Source organism: Salvia hispanica, chromosome 4 (genome assembly GCF_023119035.1).
Source record: "Salvia hispanica cultivar TCC Black 2014 chromosome 4, UniMelb_Shisp_WGS_1.0, whole genome shotgun sequence".
NCBI lineage: Eukaryota > Viridiplantae > Streptophyta > Magnoliopsida > Lamiales > Lamiaceae > Salvia > Salvia hispanica.
The window spans coordinates 18,365,537-18,386,747 of NC_062968.1; the positions used below are offsets into that span (position 1 = coordinate 18,365,537).

Here is a 21,211-nt window from a genome sequence, read left to right on the forward strand (position 1 = left end):
TTTTATTAATAAAATAAAAAAAAGATAAAAAAACTCCAAATTAGGGTTTTGGATGAAAATGTCAACATAGTATTTCGAAAATATCAACACAATGCTTTGAGAATGTCAACACAATGCTTTAAGAATGTTTACCCATTGCTTATATTGACATTCTACATGTATTATATTGACATATTTTATATAGTATGTTGACATTTCTGCTACGAAAAAATTAAAAAAATTCAAATTTTTTTTCAAATTTTAACGTCGGAACATATGCATGTACGGATATCGTTGGAATCCTTATAAAATTATCTTTAATTTGATATATGTTATATGAATTTAAAGTTTTGGGATTTCTTTTAAAAGTTAGTTATAACTAAACATGTAATTAATTGACATTAATACCCCTTTTGATATTTTTTGGAATTAATTCTATGGCTTTATTGACGTTTTTCTTTGATCGTATTGACATTTAGAGATTAATGATCTAAGCCCTTAATTTAAATATCTAATAACTATTATTTAGTTGTAATTAGCAATTAAGTTATGAGTTAGCAATATAATACTCCCCTCACCAACTATATACCACATGTCTAACTATCAAATACATTAAGGCAATTAGAGGTGCGACATCAATTACTTAATTTTGAGAACTGAAAAATTAAGGTCAGGATCAGAAGATCGATAGCCCTTGATGGAAAAACAATTTCGATATATAGTTGAGAACCAAATTAATATTGTGAAAATAGTTTGGGGTTTAAAGAGACATTTGCCAATATTCATGAAACTTATAGTTTGGGGTTTAACGAGACATTTATCAATATTTATGAAACTTGGGATAGTTAGTGACGGAATCAGGAATTTTTTAAAATTCTCCTCATAGGTACCATCACTAATTCAAAATCCGATATACATATTGAAACTATACTATTCAATGTGTCATTATGTAATATCAGAACATATTACACTATTATATTTTATTGAAGAATATAATGTAGTAGTATGTTAGAATATAGAACACCTTAATTATTCATAAAATAAAAAAACTACTGTATTAAGGAATTAAAAAGGCTACTGAAATTTGAGACTGAGTTGGGCCCGACAACCGAATATCATAAGTAATTAATATTCCAACAACGTAAAACTATCACTTGGGATAAGCCCAATAGGCCTTCTTCCCCTACAAAAGAATACTATAGCAGTGTCACTGTCAAAGACTCAGTTCCCCAACAATAAAATTTATTGCAGGTATAAAATAGAAATCCATATAAGAGTTAGTAATTTTTTTAGACAACAAAAGTTTGCTATAATTTTACACTTGAACTATTGGCAATGATTCTCTTGACGTACACTTGTACCCCTCAAGCCTCAACCGGTATAAGTATTTCTAGATCAACATCGACTAAATACTCCAATTCTCAAGAAGAGAATGATCTTCTCAGAAGCCAGCCGGAAGTCATATTTCCTATATTATGCAACACAAAATGACCAACAAAAGATGGAAAACTGATGAGTGTTGAGGAAATGTAGATTAATTATCACACATAACAATTAAAATACCACATAATACATTCTATTTATGTTAATTTTATAAACTACTTACAATTCCTTCTTTATTCCATATATGTTTCTTTTTTAAATTAAAGGATATTGAATAACTTAGAATCAAATTATTTCAAAATTCTAATCAGTCGAATTGAACTAATCAAATTTATTTCTACCCAAGTTGATTAAGCCTTGAAGGATGCATGGTATTAATAAAATATTTTCAATCATATAGTATAAAATTCCTTAAATGATGCCTATACAATTCATTTGACGTGGAAAGGTGCGAATACGAAAATTCACATTAAGTATTTTTGGCCGTAAATGTTAAACTTATTAAATGTGTTGGCCACAAATAAGAATCAAATCCAGTGAGTAGTTATAGTGAGAACTTTTTAAAAATGAGAATTTTGAGAACCGTAAATCGTATTTAGTTCTCACATATATTAATATCAACGGACATTACCAAAATATACAGTTTCTGATATTTAGTCCGAAATTGATATTCAAGATTCACCGAACTGATATTGAGTCAAAAATTGATATATTTTGTGATTTCAATTGGTATCAACGCATTTGCGAAACAATATAGTTTTGCAGTTTTGCATTCTGCCTTTAAGATAATTTCTGTCGTGATCCATCTTCTCTATTTTTAAAAAGAAATTATGTCAAATTAATACATAAACAATTGTAAAGAGTTTATAAAATTAATATAAATAGAAAATATTATGTGGCATTATAATTGTTATAGAGAATAAAATAATTATTCAAATTGAATTAAACTAAAAGTAATATAAAATATAAAGTTTATTATCTATTTTGAAATAAATTAAATTCAGAAATCAATTTGATACATACGTCATATATTGATAATTATTTGGAAAATCAATCCGTAAGGACTAACCAAGAATATCACCGTAGTTTTTGGAGTGACACTCACTACTCTACTCTAAAGAAAACGTGAAAATAACAAATTAAGAAAGTCAAACTAACAAAAAAATTGGCTAGATTTGGATGAGACCTACATTAATAGTAATATTTAATAAAATGAGATGGTGTGAACAATCTTTTATTTCGATATTAAGAAAGAGGAATGCAGAAGCATCTTCTCATTTTACCGGTCATTATGGCCACGTATCACATTATACCACGTTCTTGTCTTGAAATTTGCGATCTTCTCTGTTATCTCAACAATTTGTGCTTGTTGGCATGGGTTGTAAATCCGAGTAGAATTATAGCCATAATAGAGGAAGACTCACCAAAATTTATAGAAGCAACACAATAAGAACATATAAAGCACATTGATAGAAGAATAAGCCCATAAAATACAAAAAGCAAGAAAAAATGAGATTGTGTCTGTGGGCATTACCATGCCAGGGTCCTTCCGCAAAATTAATTAAGGATTTGCATTATTAGATAACTGTGTTAAAAATTTGAGAAAACTTATGTCACATATAGTCGATAGACAAAAATAGTACTCCCTCAGTCCCAAGATAAGTGACCTACTTCTTTTGGGCACGGGATTTAAGAAATAGTATTTAAATAAATTAAAGTGGAGAGAGTAAAGTATGAGAGAGGGAAAAGTAGAGGAGAGAAGAGAGAATAAAGTAGGTGGAGAATAAAGTAAGAAAGACTTTTTGCTAAAAATGGAAATAAGTCACTTATAGTGGGACATCCCAAAAAGGAATACAAGTCACTTATCTTGGGACGGAGGGAGTACTTCTTCTGTCTCAAAGTAGATGTCACACTTTCTTTTATAGCTTGTCGCATAAAAGATTTCGTTTTTAGAAAAAAAGTTCTTTTTCACATCATTAATATATAAAACTATACTTTTTCCTAACCACTTAACACTCAAAATCTCCTAAAATCTTATGTCATCAGTCATTACCCAAATATAAATCTATTATGAGATAGAAAGAGTACTAATATAATTTTTTTTAAGAGTTTAAGATGGGGCGTGCACTTTGAAGGAAATTTGAAAATTTGGAAAGTTGAAGAACAAAATGGTATAAATAAAATATATTGACGGTGAGCATTTGCCGCAGATCATACTTCTCAAGTGGCTCTACCCATGATCCATACAGTGTGTATTACTTCCTTTATTTCATAATAGTGGAGAGTGGAGACTTTTTTTTGGGGCACACGATTTAAATAAATTTGTGTTAAGTGAGCTACGTGAAGGAAGAATAAATTAAGTATTAGGAAATAAAAAAGATAGACAATGAAGAGAGAATAAAGTAAGGAAGAGTAGAGTAAGTAAAAATACATATGTTGATTTTTTATTAAAAATGAAAATGACTATACTACTATAAATACACCAAAATGGCAAAATGACTCCATTAAAAAGAACATAGCATAATGAATGTGAAATTTGTACGAAAATAATACCAATACAAAATAAACTAATTGTAAGTTGAGTCAAGGAAAACTTCATTACAAATTTTGTTTCGATAGGTTTTATGTCAAAATCCGACCCAAACTTACGAAATCAACAGAATCCTTAAATCGAACCAAACACAATCGAGTAACTATATAATACACCCACTAGGTTATACAGATCTCGAGGTTCATCACCTCAAACTTGATCTACAAAATAAGTAACTATCTATTTTTATCATTGTTGACTTTCATCCATGACCAAAACCATCTATAAATAGGATCCACCACACACCACAATACACCACCACACTCAAAGCAAAACCCTAATCAAAAGCAATGGCTACTTCCCTCCAAACCCTAATTTCTCTTCTTTCCGCCACAGCCCTAATTTTCCTCACCATGGCAACCGCGAAGCGTCCGCCCCCCAAAGGGACGGTCTCCTTCTCGTACGACTTCCACGGCGTGCAACCAACTGACCTAACCTTCCAAGGCGACGCCCATTTCCCATCCCAAGACTCTTACCTCCGCCTAACAAACACCAACGAAAACGGCAACGCACTAGAACTCCGCGTCGGCCGAGTCTTGTACACCAATCCAATTACATTTTTGGGGAAACGGGGGAAAGCCAGCTTCGAATCCACCGTGAAATTCATCATCACGCCCAACACCAATTACGAGTACCCACCGGCTGACGGCCTCGTCTTCTTCATCACGGCCCCCAACTCCACCCCCAACGAGCCCGGTGGCAGCTTCGGAGTCTTTGACCAATCCGGCAAAAACCCCTTGGTTTTCGCAGTGGAATTCGACATCTTCATCAATGAAGATTTCGATCCAAACTATCGCCACGTTGGGATCGACATCCAGTCTCAGGTATCCAGCAACACTACCGCGGTCGACGACGCGATCGTCGGTCAGGCGGTGACTGCCACCATCAACTACAATGCAGCCACCAATTTGATAAGCGTTTGTGGCAGCGCCGGTGGGAAGGCCTTTGAGGTGAGCTATGTGTATGATTTGAGCTCGTTTCTTCCTGAGCAGGTTCAGGTCGGGATCTCCGGCGCCACCGGAGGATTATCCGCCATTCATGATCTCATCTCTTGGTCTTTCACTTCCACCATGGGGCACAAGAAGCACAATTGAGATCTTTTATTATTTTAGTTTGTGTTACAAATAAGGTTAAGTGATGGAGTGTGCTCTAAATAAGTCAGGAATGATATAAAATGTGATGTTTCTTTTCTTAAAATTTTACTTGTTTCGTAATGTATTTGTAAAATGCTGATGTCATTAAGAAAATATACATGACATCCTGTGTTACCAATAATAGTATGTTTTCTGTTTTTGTATTTTCATACACACCATGGGCATATATCAAATAATACATCAGGCTCTGGAATAATAATTTATCAATGCCGAAAAAGTCATAATATGGACTTCATTGTTGAAAATGTTGTTTAGGAATTGCTCATTACTTGCTTTCTAAAATAATTTATTTTGTGTGTAGATTTGTTTGGTTTAAATAAATCAGTTTTACTAAAACAGATAGCACCATGAAGAAATTCATTTGATGAGATTAGTTACATCTTGTTGAAATCGAGTCCTTTTCAATCGGACTACTATCTCAATATCTGAATTTATCCATTAAAATTTTTACTATTTGCATATCTGTCTATTAGAAATGAACCACTTACCCTCTTAAATGTCTTTTAAGACTATAAGAGGAAGAATTATCTACACGTATATAAATATAGAAATGAAAATATTTTAATACGCCCCTGCACGTGTGGACCGGAATGACACATCGGATTTTCATCACATGGGTTTGAACACGCCCCGCATAATAGCACAAGACAACAGATAAAGAGATAAAACTTATCAAAGACTTGGGTCTAATACCATAATAGAAATGAGTCACTTACCCACTGACTTCCATCACATGAGTAGGCAAGAAAAAAGATAAAGAGATAAAACCTATTATAGACTTGAGTCTACTCTGATACCATAATAGAAACGGGTCATTTACTCCATTAAAAGATCTCATAAGAGAGAATGGTTATCCACACTTATATAGACTAGATGATATCTTCATCAAATCGACGTGAGACAAAATTTAAACGATTTGTACACTGTCAAAGCCAACTTTGATCTCAGTTTTCATCATTTTGTACAATACAATTATTTGTTGTTTTACGCATAAACCTACAAACTGTTAAACATTACATAAGAGCAAGAAATACTACTAGAAATAGTTTGTGTTCTTAATTTTATGTTTTGCATATATATTTGAATAATTATTAATACCACTCTCATCGCATTTAATGTCACCTGAGATTAAATTGTCTAATTATTTTTCTAAATACTTAAATGTCTCGAATACTTGCTTGTCTTTAATATGATTTTTTAGTTTTTTTAATTTAATTTTAATAATATAATAATGTTACTCTCTCTGTTTCTTCATAGTTGAGTCATTTTTCCATTTCAGGAGGTTTCTTCATAGTTGAGTCATTTTCATATATGGTAAAAAAAAAATTCTTTTTTACTTTACTCTCTCTTATTTTTTTATCTATTTATTTAACACACCCAACATTCATTTCTAAAACTCTGTGTCGAAAAGTTCCGCCTCAACTATGAAGAAACGGAAGGAGTATTATTTTAGAATTTTCAGCGATAACATCACAGCAGTATTGATTGACATCAGATTATTAGGGTTGACTTCGATACTTCGAAATTTATTATTCTAAAAGCGGTTTATGCATGTGGTTTTTATCATATTAAAAAACATCAAAACCTGAAATAAATGTGTTCAGATTGGTAAATAGGTTTCCGTGTCACTAATTTAATTTAGGGTTAGCTGTAATTAAGCGAGTGCGTAGTATATGGCAAGTTGACCTGGACAAGTTGCTAATATTCATATTGATATATGTTTAATTAATGAATAAAAAATGGAAAAAAGTAAGTCCATTCTCATTTCTAATTTAATTACGATTTGGGAATCATAGAAATAATTCGATATTATGATAATTTTTATAGCGGTATTTTGGCATCTCAAACTAGTTATGCTCCACAATAGATTTAATAAATGAATCTATTACAATGGAATGAGTTTAAGCTTAATACTGATATGTAGTAACAACGAATATCACCCAAAAATATTATGTTAGGCGCCGACGACGAGTGTGTAAAGTGATACTCACTACTCTGAAGTTTGATCTAAAGAATTCGGGGAAAGAATAAATTAAGAAAGTCAAACTAACACAAAAACTATAGCTAGATTAATTGGATGGAGGCCTCATTAATTGCAGTACTTAATATAATGAGATAGTGAAAATATCTTTTATTTCGACTTTAAGAAAGAGCAATGCAAAAGCATCTCCCCATTTTGATTCTATTCCATCGTCTATATTTTTTACAGTTCATTATCGATGTATGCCACATTTGAATCCAGAAAAATGGAGCGAAATGATACGATGAAAATTAAATACTCCCTCCGTCCAAGAGAAATAGAGCTATTCTGTTTTTATCCCTTGTTTTGGAAAAATGATAATAAATAGTTAAAGTGGAGAGAAAGAAAAGTAAGAGAGAGAATAATATAGAGAAGTCTATTGTCTATATTATTCTCTCTCTTACTTTTCTTTCTATCCATTTTAACTATTTATTACTCCTATCATTTTTCCAAAACGAGGAATAAAAATGGAATAGTCCTGTTTTTCGTGGACGGAGGAAGTATAATACTTCAAATATCACTAGAATTTGTTGGTCATGACAAATGATTTGGACGATTATTCCTACCTTGAAAATGCTTCAAATTTTTTTTATTTGGATCCGTAGTGAAGGTGGACCTTTCATTGAATATCACCAAATTGTCGTTTGTTAAGGACCTTCTCCTTAACTGCGATCTGCAGCGTGTTTGCGGTGATCGAAAAGAGTTCCGGCGCCCTTCGTCGGGTCGGCGGAAATAATAGTTTCGAGTTGTGCGCGGGTTCCTCCCATCGGGCAACGCGATAACTAGGCGGCTGATAGAATACTCCATCGTCCAATCAGGATCGGCGGAGGGAATCCAAATTAGGATTGGAAAACATACGTTATCTTTGGGGAGAAATAATAATTCTTATTCATTGATTGAATGAATGAATACAATATCTCCTATTTATAAGACTAGAATACTAAGAAATAAATATCTAAACAAATATAGAAAAGATACGATAAATCAAAATATAACTAAATAATTGGGATTTCTAAAGATATGATATGGGATCGTATCAACTCCCCCACGGTTAAAATCCACCTTGTCCTCAAGGTGGAAACCACGAAGCAACGAAGAGTTGAAAGAAGAATCTTTGGCGAATAATCTCTTCCCGGATCAAACACACACCGAGCAGCTGAGCGTTTCCCTTCATCATCTCCATTAAATTTTCGAGCATTAGTGAAGACAACATGTTTGACAAACACGTGTAGCTCGATGCGAAAGTTTTCTGCGGCGGAAAACAAGCACTTGATAACTTCTTCTAGTGGCAGCTATTTCTCGCTCTCATGTAAATCCGAATTTTCCATCTGCATAGCAAGAAATCCATACTTTCGTTTGCTAAAACTGACAAATATACCAGGATCGAATGCGCGCAAAATGATCACTTTGATCATCCCAAATATATCATTGTCTTCCTCATCTTTACTCCCCACTAAACCCTTCGGTCCCATCTCATTTTCTTTCCATTTATCTTCAACAATGTTCTTCTCTCCCACAACATCATTAGAACAAGGCACAACTTTCTATATCAAACCATACTCATCAACATTTTGCAGATTCGTATGCCGCTCCTTTGACCTTGAGCTCGTGACAGCAGCTTGCGGAAGACGATCAAAAGCCAACAATGGAGCGTTCTCCGGCAGCGATTGCAAGGGCTGAGAAGGTCCTGAAGTAGAGTAGGGCAGCAGCTCCAAGGGCGGTGGAGGACTCGGCTGCTGTGGCTGGCAATCTGATCTGGGCAGCGTTGGCGGCGGTTGGTAGTCTTGGTGGGGCTGCTTTGCGACAATGGTGGCTGGTTGGGGCAGATTCGAATATCGGACAGCAGCTGCAACGGGCGGCGACGCTACTAAATTGCAGTGACTCATCATGCTCGAGCGTTGTAGTGATTGGAGATCCGACCTGCAACTGGTATACTCGATGGTGCGGTGTGGCGGTGGAACCGATGAGACATTTGGGGGTAAACCCGACATCACAAAAGAAACCAGGATCGGCGGAGGGAATTCAAATTAGGATTGGAAAACACACGTTATCTTTGGGGAGAAATAATCATTCTTATTCATTGATTGAATGAATGAATACAATATCTCCTATTTATAAGACTAGGATACTAAGAAACAAATATCTAAACAAATATAGAAAAGATACGGTAAATTAAAATATAACTAAATAATTGAGATTTCTAAAGATATGATATGGGATCGTATCATCGTTCAAACAGTCATTTCTCATCTTATTTCGTTGTTTCTTCTTGACAACTTTCGTAGCAGAAAACACTTTTTCAACAGATGCAATCACGACAGGTATAAGACTAATATCAATTGAATCAAGGGATAGAAAATTTGATCTTTCTTTGTTTCAACAATAATAAAGACTCCAAATCTTCAACGCCTATCATGTATGCATCTCTTCTCACAACGTCGACAAAAATTTGAAGTTGTTGAGATAACATCTACGAAAGTCCTAAATTTCACCAGCTTCATGAGGCAGTGTTGAGCGTTCCTGAAGGGAGAGATCTCAGATATGGATGCACCACTTGATGTTCCAGCAGAGAGGCCAGGGACTCTAGTTAGCTCAGCTTGGGTTGGGTTTATTTTAAATATAATTGCAGATTAATTGCTTAATTTCTCCCGGGCCTATTAGATTGCTTGGTTAATTGGTCTTGGCACAAAGGAGAGGATTAATTTGATTTTGCTTTAGTTAATTAGGTTGGGTTGGCCTCATTTTAAACTTAATTAAAGATGAATTGCTCGGTTTGGGCTAATTTTTGTTTTCCCTTATAGTTGAAAATTTATTCAATTTTTTTTGAAAATTTCCAGTTAAAACATAATTCCAACAAACCATTATGGTCTCTTGATACTAAATAATGCGAAGTGATTAGTGATCCAATCTCCTGCTTTTAAAACTATTCTTAACTACTACTCAACTATATAAGTACTATTTGCATTAAGTAGTACATAAATTTTGGAAAAAAAAATCAAAAAATTTTATTAAAAAAAATTATTAAAAAGTTAAGGTGGTAGAAGCTAAACTCCTATACGGCTTTATACCTTGATCACAAACTGTGTGCCCGCAAAGTGCTTTTAAGTTTACTTACAGGCTTTGGAAAAACTAGAGTGAGTATATACCGTGACTTCACATGTCTTAAACTTAATAAAGTTACATTAGTTGCAATATTTTCGTTTCATTCATATGTCATGCATCTCAAATTATACATTCAAATAACTTTTTCTATTTTCATACTTCTTTTGTAAGAAACCAAGAACTTGAGCATAACTCAACATATTACTATAAATACACCACCAACAAATCAACGATATCATTATATTAATCACATTATTCAAAACAAAACCCTAATCAAAACCCATGGCTACTTCCTTCCAAACCCTAATTTCTCTCCTTGCCACCATAGCTTTGTTCCTCACGGCAGCGGAAGCACAGCGACCGCGTCCGCCACCAAGAAGGACCTCCTTTACCGTCACCTTCAACGGCTCGAGGCCATTGGACCTCACCTTCCAAGGCGACGCCTACTTCCCTCCGGGAGCCACCCGCCTCCGCCTCACGAAAACCGACGTTTTCGGCAACGCAGAGCTCAACACCGCCGGCCGAGTCTTGTACTCCAACCCCATCAGATTCTTGGGAGGGAGGCGGCGGCGGGCGAGAGCCAGCTTTGAATCCACCGTGAGATTCGTCATCACGCCGAACCGAGGCGACACCAATCCGCCGGCCGACGGCCTCGTCTTCTTCCTCGCCCCCGTCAACTCCACCCCCGACGCAAGTGGCGGGAGCTTCGGAGTCTTCGATTTAACCGGAAAAAAGGCGTCCGTTTTTGCAGTGGAGTTCGACATCTTCAGCAACGAATGGGACCCGAGTTTTCGTCATGTAGGGATCGACATTCAGTCTCAGGTTTCCAGCAACGTGACGGCGGTCGACGACGCGATTTTGGGGCAGGAGGTGAGTGCCCGCATCGACTACAATGCGGCCACGAATTTGATTAGGGTTAACGGCAGCGTCGGTGCGAGGGGGTTTGAGGTGAGTTATGTGTATGATTTGAGCACTATTCTACCTGAACAAGTTCAGGCCGGATTATCTGCTGCCACCGGAGGTTTGGCCGCCGTTCACGACGTCGTCGCGTGGTCTTTCAGTTCCACCATGCGGAGAAGAAGGCCTAATAGCGGCGAGTTTGAGAATTGAGAGTTTGAGTTTGGAAATAATGCTATAAAAATGTACAATCAAGTATGTATCCGGTATTGTAATTAATATCGAAATAATGCAATAAATACTAATTACATTATGTTTAGTTTTTATTTTAAACAACTACGTACTACTACCTCCGTCCCTGAAAGTTTGACACAGTTTACTATTTCGGTCCATCCCTGAAAGTTTGACACACTTTACTTTTTACCATTATAGGTAGTGGACCTCATATTCCACTAACTCATTCATACTCACATTTTATTATAAAACTAATTCTTTAATTGTAGGATCTATATCCCACTAACTTTTTCAACACACTTTTTACATTTCTTAAAACCCGTGTCGGGTCAAACCGTGTCAAACTTTCAGGGACGGAGGTAGTATTAAGGAGTATTAAACTTGAGGAAATTATAATCAAACTACCTTATGATTCAAAGTTGATATCACACTATTCTTTTTTATTTGTCCAAAATATATCATATTTTTATCTTTGGAATAAATAAATCATAATTAATACATCGAATTATGTATTCTCTATATTCATATTATTTAAATTTACTATTTTGACAATGATGTCTACTTCAAATACAAAGGTAAACTTCTTTTTGCGTATCTTTTACTATCCGTAAATGATAGTAGTAGTATTTTGGTTATTGATCCAAAAATTAAAGAAACAATTTCTAAAGATTTATGCCTAATCAAAATGGATCTTTAAATTATGCACGAGTGGAACTACTTAATAAAAAAGTACACATAGAATAAATCCCAAGATTGAATTTAAGCACGTGATTAAAACTCCGTAATTAGACTCTCAAACTAATTAGTCTGGAACATTAGATAATTCCATAATCATTCGAGAAGTAAATTAACGTTACCCAATATAATTTAATTAGCATCAACCCATAAATAAATTATAGATCAGCCTACTTAATTAATTAAAACTAGCCCAACGTATGAGTAAAGATAGCCCAAGCTAAAGTTCCCCAATTATTAGTCCTGGGCCCATGATTTTAAATTACTCTCTGGCCCAAACAAGAAAAGAGACCATCCCAAATTAAAGGTAAGCGTAATTAACCCTAATAACGAAATTTCTCTATTATATTGGTCACCCCAAATCATAGGGGAAGGGAGTAAACAGCATGGTGTGTGTATTTACCTTCGTCGAGCAAGGAATTAATTTATCTTCTCTCTACTCCTTTTTCTCTTCTCTGCTCTCTACTTCCTTTGGGACGGTGAAATGCGAAAAGAGTAATATGTGTGGAGGCGGAAAGATTAGGATATTCAGATTGAAATACCGTGTTTTGCGAGAATGTGAGTTAATAATTTGGGGAAATATTGGAATTGATTATTTTGGTACAGGATTTGCTGATTGGCAGCGTGAAATCGTCAAGAAAAAAAAAGAGTGTGATGTTATATGGCCCTTATCTCTAAAAGTCCAATTGCCAATGTTTAGTAACCGGGCCCAATATCCAGTGGCCCAGTTATGTGTGCGTTTGGCCCGGGTGGTGTTTGAGAGAAGCCTTTTAACCTCCTAACCCTAGATCTTTCTCTCTCATTCAGTTTTCTCCCTTTCCTCTGATTAGCTACGCTCTGTAATTCTAGGGTTTGTCCCTTAGTGATTCTCTGTGCTCTGGCTTGAGATCTTCTTCCTCTCTCTCTTTCTCCTGAGTGTTTAATCTCTGGTGAGTGTGTGAGCGGTGTGTAGGAAACCTCTGGTTTCTGGTCTGTGATTCTTGACCGTGAGAGGTTCCTGGTGTGGCTAAGGGTGTGCGAGGAGAAACTTTGAGAGTGTGGTGTGCAGTCTTGTGTTGGTTCGATTCAAGGCCACTGGATCTAGGGTTCTGAGATACATCGTTGGTGGATTGTGGTCTGCCTGTTGCTTCTTCACTCTTGTGGCAAATCAAGTTGAGATTTGGGGATTTGTGGGCTTGGTGTTAATAGACCTGTGCGGTTGTACGTGGTGCAACTTGAGCCTACTGTGTTTCAAGATCCTCTTTCACTTTTCTCTTTTCTTTGTCTATTTTGTAGGCATAAATTGTTTCCTTGAAGTTACTAACTGTTTATTGATGTTTCAGGAAGATCTAATCAAGTAGTTGCTTAGATCTTGTTCTTTCTTGTAACTGATCTGTTTAGTGAGGCTTGATCACCTCACAAATTGTGTAGACTTCGGTTATTCAACCTTAGCCTTCGGCTGGTCGATCCCTAACAAAGAGGATTGCATTGGCTAGGGTAGGTACATACCTTATTTTTTACCTTGCCGAAAATTCGATATGAGCAAAAATCATATACCTTTACCTAACCATGATTTTCAGTATATCGAACTTCGATACACCTTATTTTCAATATGATGAATTTAAACTTATTTTTGATAATATATTAAAATGTATAGCCTCTACGTATGTTAGGTCAAACGCTAGAGATACTTATGTTTAAAAATATACAACAAACCCCTCTACGTATCCCTCTAAGTATGGATATAATATCATTTGAGATCCTATTTTACTATTTTACAGTCTTCCATGTTCATTTTTCTTTCTCTTTTTTACATTTATGCCACTGAGGGCATTTTTGTCTTTAAAATGCAACAAAAAATAAAGGAATGAAACGCAATTACTCTTCTTATCTTTTCTTTGCTTCATGTATGCTATTTTCATTTTTTATTTAAATACTTAAAATTTAGATTCATATTAATATACTTACAAATTCTAATTAGAATATCAGATTATATAGGTATTTATTTATTTGTTGTTCAATATTTTGTATTTTGCACTTTTTCTTTTTCAGTGTAATATTTGTTTTAAAAATTCTAATTACAAAAAGTGTTTTTGAAAATAAAATCAGGAGTATCATAATATTATGTAGAATGGTAAAAAGTGTAAAAAATAAATAAATGCGTAATACTTATATGGAATCTAATTAGAATTGGCAAGTAGACTAATTTATAAATCTAAATTTTAAGTATTTAAATAAAAAATGCATAACAGAAAAAGAAGTACTAATTTAATAATTATAAAAATTAGAAAGACTAAAACACCTTTGGAGTGGCATTTTGGATAAAAAAGTGAAGGGAAAAAAGGCATGAATGACTAGAAACAATGAAGAAGGACGGACCTCAAATGATATTATATCCATACGTAGATAGGTCTGTTGCATTCTTGAAAACATGCGTACCTCTAGCGTTCGACCTGGCATACGTATGGACTATTTTTGTAGTTCACTCTGTGTTCAAATGTCTTAAATTTTATATTTGACCAAGTGAAAAATAAATTAGTTATTTGGACTTTTTTAAGAACCCCGTCGTGTGAATTGCCTTCTATGTCATGATTAATCATATTTCTTCATTTAATAATTTAATTCAGGATTGAAAGAGTTGTCTCTCTATGTTTCGACCCGATCATTGCTACAAATATATTACAAAAAATTGTTAGATTTAATGATTGTGACTTTGGGAGTGTGGAAACTCGACAAAATGACGGGAAGCTGACGTTTGGGACAGCTAGTTACATTTTTGAATTAAAACAAAAGTCCATAGTCGGTTGCACGGTCATATAGTGGCCTAAACTACACAATATTTTAGTGATCTTATGAATATTATATGTAATTTTATTAATCATCATTATGTTCCCATTATGTGTGCATTTTTACTCTTTTGATTAGTTTAACAATCAAAATACGTATGTTATTTGACAATTTACCTATTTTAACAACCTTGTTATTGTCTTCTATGTCTTAGCAAGTGAAAACTAATTAAATACGTATGTTATACATTTGAGATTATTCAAGGAACCCCATCGTGTATATATCCTACTGTGTTTTGAAATTAAATTAGATATTTTTGTTTGTATTCGACGTTGATTCTATTTAAATACTCCTATATAGTACTTTAGTTTTCTTAATAGTCGAAACATGTCATGTGAACAAAAATTAGTTGACAAAGAAACATGTTGAGTGATAGTGGTAGCTTAGAATCATGTTAGTTGACACGTACATTGATTATAATAGTAGTTAAGAAATATAGAAGAGAAGGCTCAATCACTAGTCCTTATTATGACACACAGACACACAAACACTAGACGTAGAACGACTTTGAACAACACGCGCGATACGATAGAGAAATGTAGGTCTTCACGGGATGGTAGAAGTGAAATCCCAGGTGCTGACGTCGTGAACTGCGACATAATCACCGGTGGAGGAGGCGAGTCCGACTTGAACGCTGGAGGGAAGACTCTGGCTCAAGTCGTAGGTAAAGGTGATCGGGAAAGTGAACGATCCATCAGTGACGGAAGCGCTGATTGCTTTGGTGGCGGCGATGTAGGAGGCTTTAAGAGTGAGCTCCTTCCCGAGAAAGGTGTCGGGGATCGAGGTTTTAGCCGAGGGAATCCTAGACTCGATGTCGATCCCAAGGTTCACAAATCCCCGGGTTTCAGAGTAGATGTCGAAGGCAATGGCAAACACGTTAGATGTTTTGAAGGTGGAAGGATCAAAGATGCCGAGGCTGTCTCCAAATGGGTAGAGGAAGTTGTGGCCAGCGGGGACTATGAAGAAGGCGAGGCCGTCAGCGTGTGGGGGAGTGTTATAAGGTCTTATGATGAATGTGACGGTGGTGGTGAAGTCGGCTCCGTTCCCGAAAGGGATGGTTTTGGAGTGGAGGATTCGCCCAGTGCTCCACTTTTGAGGAACGTCTTGATCGTTGGTTCTGGTGAGGCGGAGGACGGGGGTCTCTCTCGGGTAGTCAGCGTCGGCTTGGTAGATTAGTTGAGTCACTTTGCCGGGATTGTAGAAGTCGTAGCTGAACTTGGTGGTTTGAGGAGCCATGGCTAGGGTTTTTTGCTTGGTAGTATATTTCAATATTTGTGTTTTGGTGTGGAAGGAAATAACCAAGGGTGTCTTGTATTTATACTAGTTTTAGGGAATGCATGCTTACATATGCTTATTAAAAGTATCATGTGTGAATGAAATCATCTTGTTAATTCAAAAGTCATTGCTGGGTGGCGTTTTATGACAGGAAATTGTATTTCTTAAATACAAGTCGATAGTTTTTAAGATAATACTATCAACTAAATGAGACTTAACCATATTTTATTTTTGTAATACTTATGATTATATTTTTAAGGATGACCTAACATGTGTTATTCGTATTATTATTATTTAGAGATATTGCTAAACTCTTCCTGAATAACTAAGTACAATTATTTCAAATCAATAGGATTTTGGGAGATCTAGTAGTGTATAAGTTGTCATGTGTAATTCGTATTATTATTATTATTATTTAAATTTAAAATGATGAAAAGAACTACTCCCTCCGTTCCATAGTAGTTTGATTCTGGAAAAAGGCTAGCCTAGTAAATATAAATATGAATTTCAACATTTAATACTTCTGCAATAAATTAACCATAATGTATAAAATTTATGATGCATAAGATCAGGAAAAGTGCAAGACATTGAAGAACTTCTTCATGGCAAGACAATCACGGAATCTAGGGTTCATATCTTGTGTCCATAAGTATGAAGATCTTGGTTATGTTTTATCTTAGATATCAAAATCTTAACTAGATTCTTATATATCGGCAGCAATATCGACAACACGCTTCCGTATCTATCAAGATTCAAGAACATGGTTAAGTAGTTTTTTTATATTCTGTAATTTGATTAAATTAGAGTGACGAGCGTGATTATATCCGTTTTAATTTTTGAATTTTTTACTATTCTTTCCGGGATCATAAAAAGATAGTCGAACTAAATACGGTCATTATGTAGGTGAATTTCTTCCTTAGTTTATCGTTATGAACTGAGAAAAGATTTATCTATCTATCGTCTCTTATTCTCTTCTCTATCCTTTCTTTGCCCTCCCTATGTGACCGTACTCTCTTACGTCAGGATGAACTTGATTTCTTCCGGGCATAACATTCATAACATAGAGCGTCTTTATAATAAAAATAGGTAGACAATTATAAAAAACTATCACATAAATTAAATAAATTACATAACTATGTGAATTACGTTATTCTATTATACTAGTTTAGATGTTATAATGCCTCTTTATAATAGTGTTGCTTTTATTTTAAGAAGACCATACTAGAGATACTAAAATTATATTATTATCTTTTCTTTTACTATATCTTAGTCAAACGAAAGATAAAAAAAATATCTTAATGAAGTAAAGATAATAAAAAGTTGTTATAATTTTTTGAGAATATAGAAACTATGTGGGACTGAATTTATTATTCTTCTAGCCATTCTCGGAATTAAATATTACTACTCTCTCTGTGCCATTGAAAATGACTCATTTTCCTTTTTGGTTTATCCCAACCAAGATGACTGATTACTAAAAATAAAAATACTTTTATCTCTACTTTAATTTATCTCTTTTAATTTACGCATTTAACATACAAAATAAAGTTTGCATAAAATCCCTTGGCTCCAAAGAAGAGCCATCTTCCTTAGATAGAGAGTGTACCATTCAAGTGTGTACACAGTTGACAAATGGAATGTGGGCCATGCGTTGACATTTAGTAGCATTTCTAATGCTGTAACGTTGAGTTACTAGGAATTTAATTGATACGGGCTGGATTTGATTAAATTACATTCAATTTCGGCTATGTCCGGGCCATTTTTTGTTTGGATTGGGCTCTCTTCGGTCGAGCCCATATCAGATTAACTCTATATCAGCAACGTTGCATGATGGACACACAACACGTTTAATGATGTAATTTTATATGGACGTCGAAAATATTGTGCAGTTAATTAAATAACAAACTAAAACTCGTCATTTTATTTCTCCTGAAAATTATTTCATAATTCTGTCTGTTTAAATTATTCATTGTGAAATGTATCAAATTTAAAGTAATTTTACAAGTATTCAATTTCAAATGATCATATCATGTTTGCATATTCAATTAATCAACTATATACGGTGTATAATGAGATTCTTTATTATATACAACTAGAAATTACATCGTATATAAAATATGGCCACTTTATAAGTTGGACGAAATTAAAATATACCTATTGTCCAAAATACAGTAATCATATACTCCCCCCGTCCCATATAATTTGTCCCAGTATTCCATTTCGGTCCGTCCCACGTAATTTGTCTGTCACGCCCGCATTTTCTATGGATAGAAAACACGGTGAATCGCGACTAGGGGTGGGTTAAAGAAGCGGGAAAGAAAGGGAAAACCAACGAAATTCGACCAAAGCTTAAATAATTGGGAATAGCTCAAATAAAATCAAGTATCTCAACAATCAACAGCTCAAAAGAATATTATCTCAACAATGCAAGAACTCAAAATAAAGACAACAACTCAGCGGAAGCATTTCGAGAGTAGAATAATGCTATGTATGAAGACACAACATATTCTGAACATTTGATAGACATTCTTCACTTTTATGCTCAACACCCACCGCGCTCGTCACCGCTCAACCTGCACATATGGAAAACACATGCAGGGCTGAGTACTTGATGTACTCAGTGAACAAATGCCAAAACAATTTGAAAAACAGTTATGTCATGCCGCCATTGAGTGACCTCGGGGTTTTAATTTGAAAAGGCCCGAGACACTAAAAATCTAAAACAGAAACTTTCAACGCATCCTCAAATCCTTTTCCTCATCATATTAAAACACAACCATTTCTCCTTGACTTATTTAAGAAACTGCCATATCTGTTCTTTACGGTGCCGTGTAAGGTGGCCACTTTCCACGAGCACGAAAACCGGCCAACCCATTCGATGACTCACAGTCCTCATAGTGTACACTAGTCCGAGCAGGGATGCACCCTTTCTAGGACCCGAATTCGATTAAACTCATAGTAGGGACTCACTCCCCACTAAGCAATCATTAAGATCATCATCTCAACAACCTCAACATCAACATCTCAACAACCTCAACATCAACCTCAACAACATGTGAAACGAGAATGTGGCCGCAAACTCGATCACCGGACCAGCCGACCCGAAAGACGGCTCACGATCCCCAATGGTGTACTAGTCTAAGTAGGGACTCACTCCCTAGTCAGACCAGAATTCGATTTCAATAGGTCTAGTAGGGACAACTCCCTTGCTAAACAAACAAACAGATAGACATTTCTCAAAACAAAAACATGGCATGACGTAACCTTTTGCAACCTCCAGTTTTCTCATAAACCGTAATTGAAACACAAATCATTTTCTCTCAAGTTCGAGCATCACATCATATCAACAAAATCGAGCAATTCACAACCACTCAAAAAGCTATACTTCGCAATAAATCACAATCACTTTCACTTCAAGCATACATATCACATCATCACGGAATAAAATTATAATTACAATCACAGGCATTTCGTCACATAAAATGATGCTCGAAACGATATGTTAAAACTAAAGCTCTTGAAAGTATTTAGTTCGGAAGCCCACCTCGTTCAGTGAACACCTTACTTGTCTTCCTGCTCCATCCTTGAAAAGCGTGCGTGAATAGCCCAAGATTTAATTCAGCCCATCCTTTACTCTCTCTTTTATCTCATCCTGCCCAAGGTATTTAAATTAATTCATTAGGCCCAAAATATTTAAATATAACAATGCCCAAAACTTCTTCAACGTTTCTTACCTTACGTGACCAGTGACCTCCAAAAATCAGAGAGCTCCAATTCCTCTTTTCTCTCCATCTAATCGACTCTCTCCAATTCCTCTTTTCTCTCTTTCGATTCTCATCTACAGTCATCACCTTGCAGCCGTTGCTGAGGTCGCTCACTGTCATCGCGTTCCAGCCGTGAGTTCATCGCCGTCACGGTCGGCCTTTGCTGCTGCAGCTCTCTTCTCCACGGCGCCGCTACCCGCTTGGTCTCTCCGTCGCCACTGCCTCCAAACTCGTCTCTTTCTCTCTCTCGGTCGAACGTAAGGCTGCACTTCCCTCGGTCATAATGCAGCGTCGTTGCTGTCACGGTGCATTGCAGCGCTGCTGTTCGCACCCGATGCCTGCACCATCATCCTCCTCATCTCCTCCTTCTCTCTCCGTCGAAAATCACGGCGGCTTCAGCGCCGTTTCCGTTATCCACTCACGCCGCTGCTCTGGCCCGCTCGGAGTCACACCGCCATCGCTATCCATCGTCGTTGCTGATCATTCAGCGCTGCCGCTGCTGTCCGGTAGATGCAGCGCCGCCTCTGTGTCTCCTTTTTCATCACTGTTCGGTCGAGGAACGCTACCGCCGGTGAGCGCCAGCCACCCTCCTCCATCTCACTCTCTTCTTCTCTCTTTTTCTCAAACTCTATCTCGCTCAATTTCGTTTCTCTCTCTGCACTCTATCTTTCTCAATTGTTTGAAACAAAATGAATATGGTATGAATGTGGTGTCAAAAAGTGTGAACGTGAGGGTGAGGAAGACGTGTTTATACTCTGTTCCATATTTTTAGAGGGTGCCGATTTTGTGGAAACAGATTTGTGAAATATAACGGCAGATTTAGGGTAAGCTAATTTGCAGAAAAATAATTAAGATGAATTGGGGCTCAAAAAGAATAAATGGGCTTCCTTAAGAAAAATAATTGGACTTGCAAAAGAATAATTGTATAAAGCCTTAATTGTAAAATCATTCTCTCGACAAAAGAAACAAAGGCGAAATTTTTTTTTCAAGTGCACAAACGACGTCCTTTCAAGAACAAATAAAAAGGGCGAAAAGGTCGGGGTGTTACATTGTCCCACTTCACTTTTATCATTTTTGGTAGTGGTCCCCGTATTCCACTAACTCATTCCTACTTACATTTTATTTTAAAACTAATACTTTAAAAGTAGGACTCACGTCCCACCAACTTTTTCAACTCACTCTCCATTAGATTTCTTAAAACCCGTGTCGGGTCAAAGTATCCTAAATTATCTGGAACGGAGGGAGTACTCTGTAC

At 35.8% G+C, this 21,211-nt stretch overlaps 3 protein-coding genes across 3 annotated transcripts; 2 read left to right on the plus strand and 1 right to left on the minus strand.

The window, feature by feature from the left end:
- Positions 1 to 4,242: 4,242 nt before the first annotated feature.
- LOC125220533 (agglutinin-2-like) lies at positions 4,243 to 5,046 on the plus strand. Its single transcript, XM_048122695.1, has one exon. It carries the CDS (start codon positions 4,243 to 4,245, stop codon positions 5,044 to 5,046), a length of 804 nt encoding a protein of 267 aa, XP_047978652.1.
- Positions 5,047 to 10,510: 5,464 nt separating this feature from the next.
- Positions 10,511 to 11,338, plus strand: LOC125220534 (agglutinin-2-like). The gene has a single exon (XM_048122696.1). It carries the CDS (start codon positions 10,511 to 10,513, stop codon positions 11,336 to 11,338), a length of 828 nt encoding a protein of 275 aa, XP_047978653.1.
- A 4,128-nt stretch (positions 11,339 to 15,466) lies between these two features.
- On the minus strand, positions 15,467 to 16,156 carry LOC125220535 (bark agglutinin I polypeptide B-like). The gene has a single exon (XM_048122697.1). The coding sequence runs from the start codon at positions 16,154 to 16,156 to the stop codon at positions 15,467 to 15,469; it is 690 nt and encodes a 229-aa protein (XP_047978654.1).
- Positions 16,157 to 21,211: the final 5,055 nt, after the last annotated feature.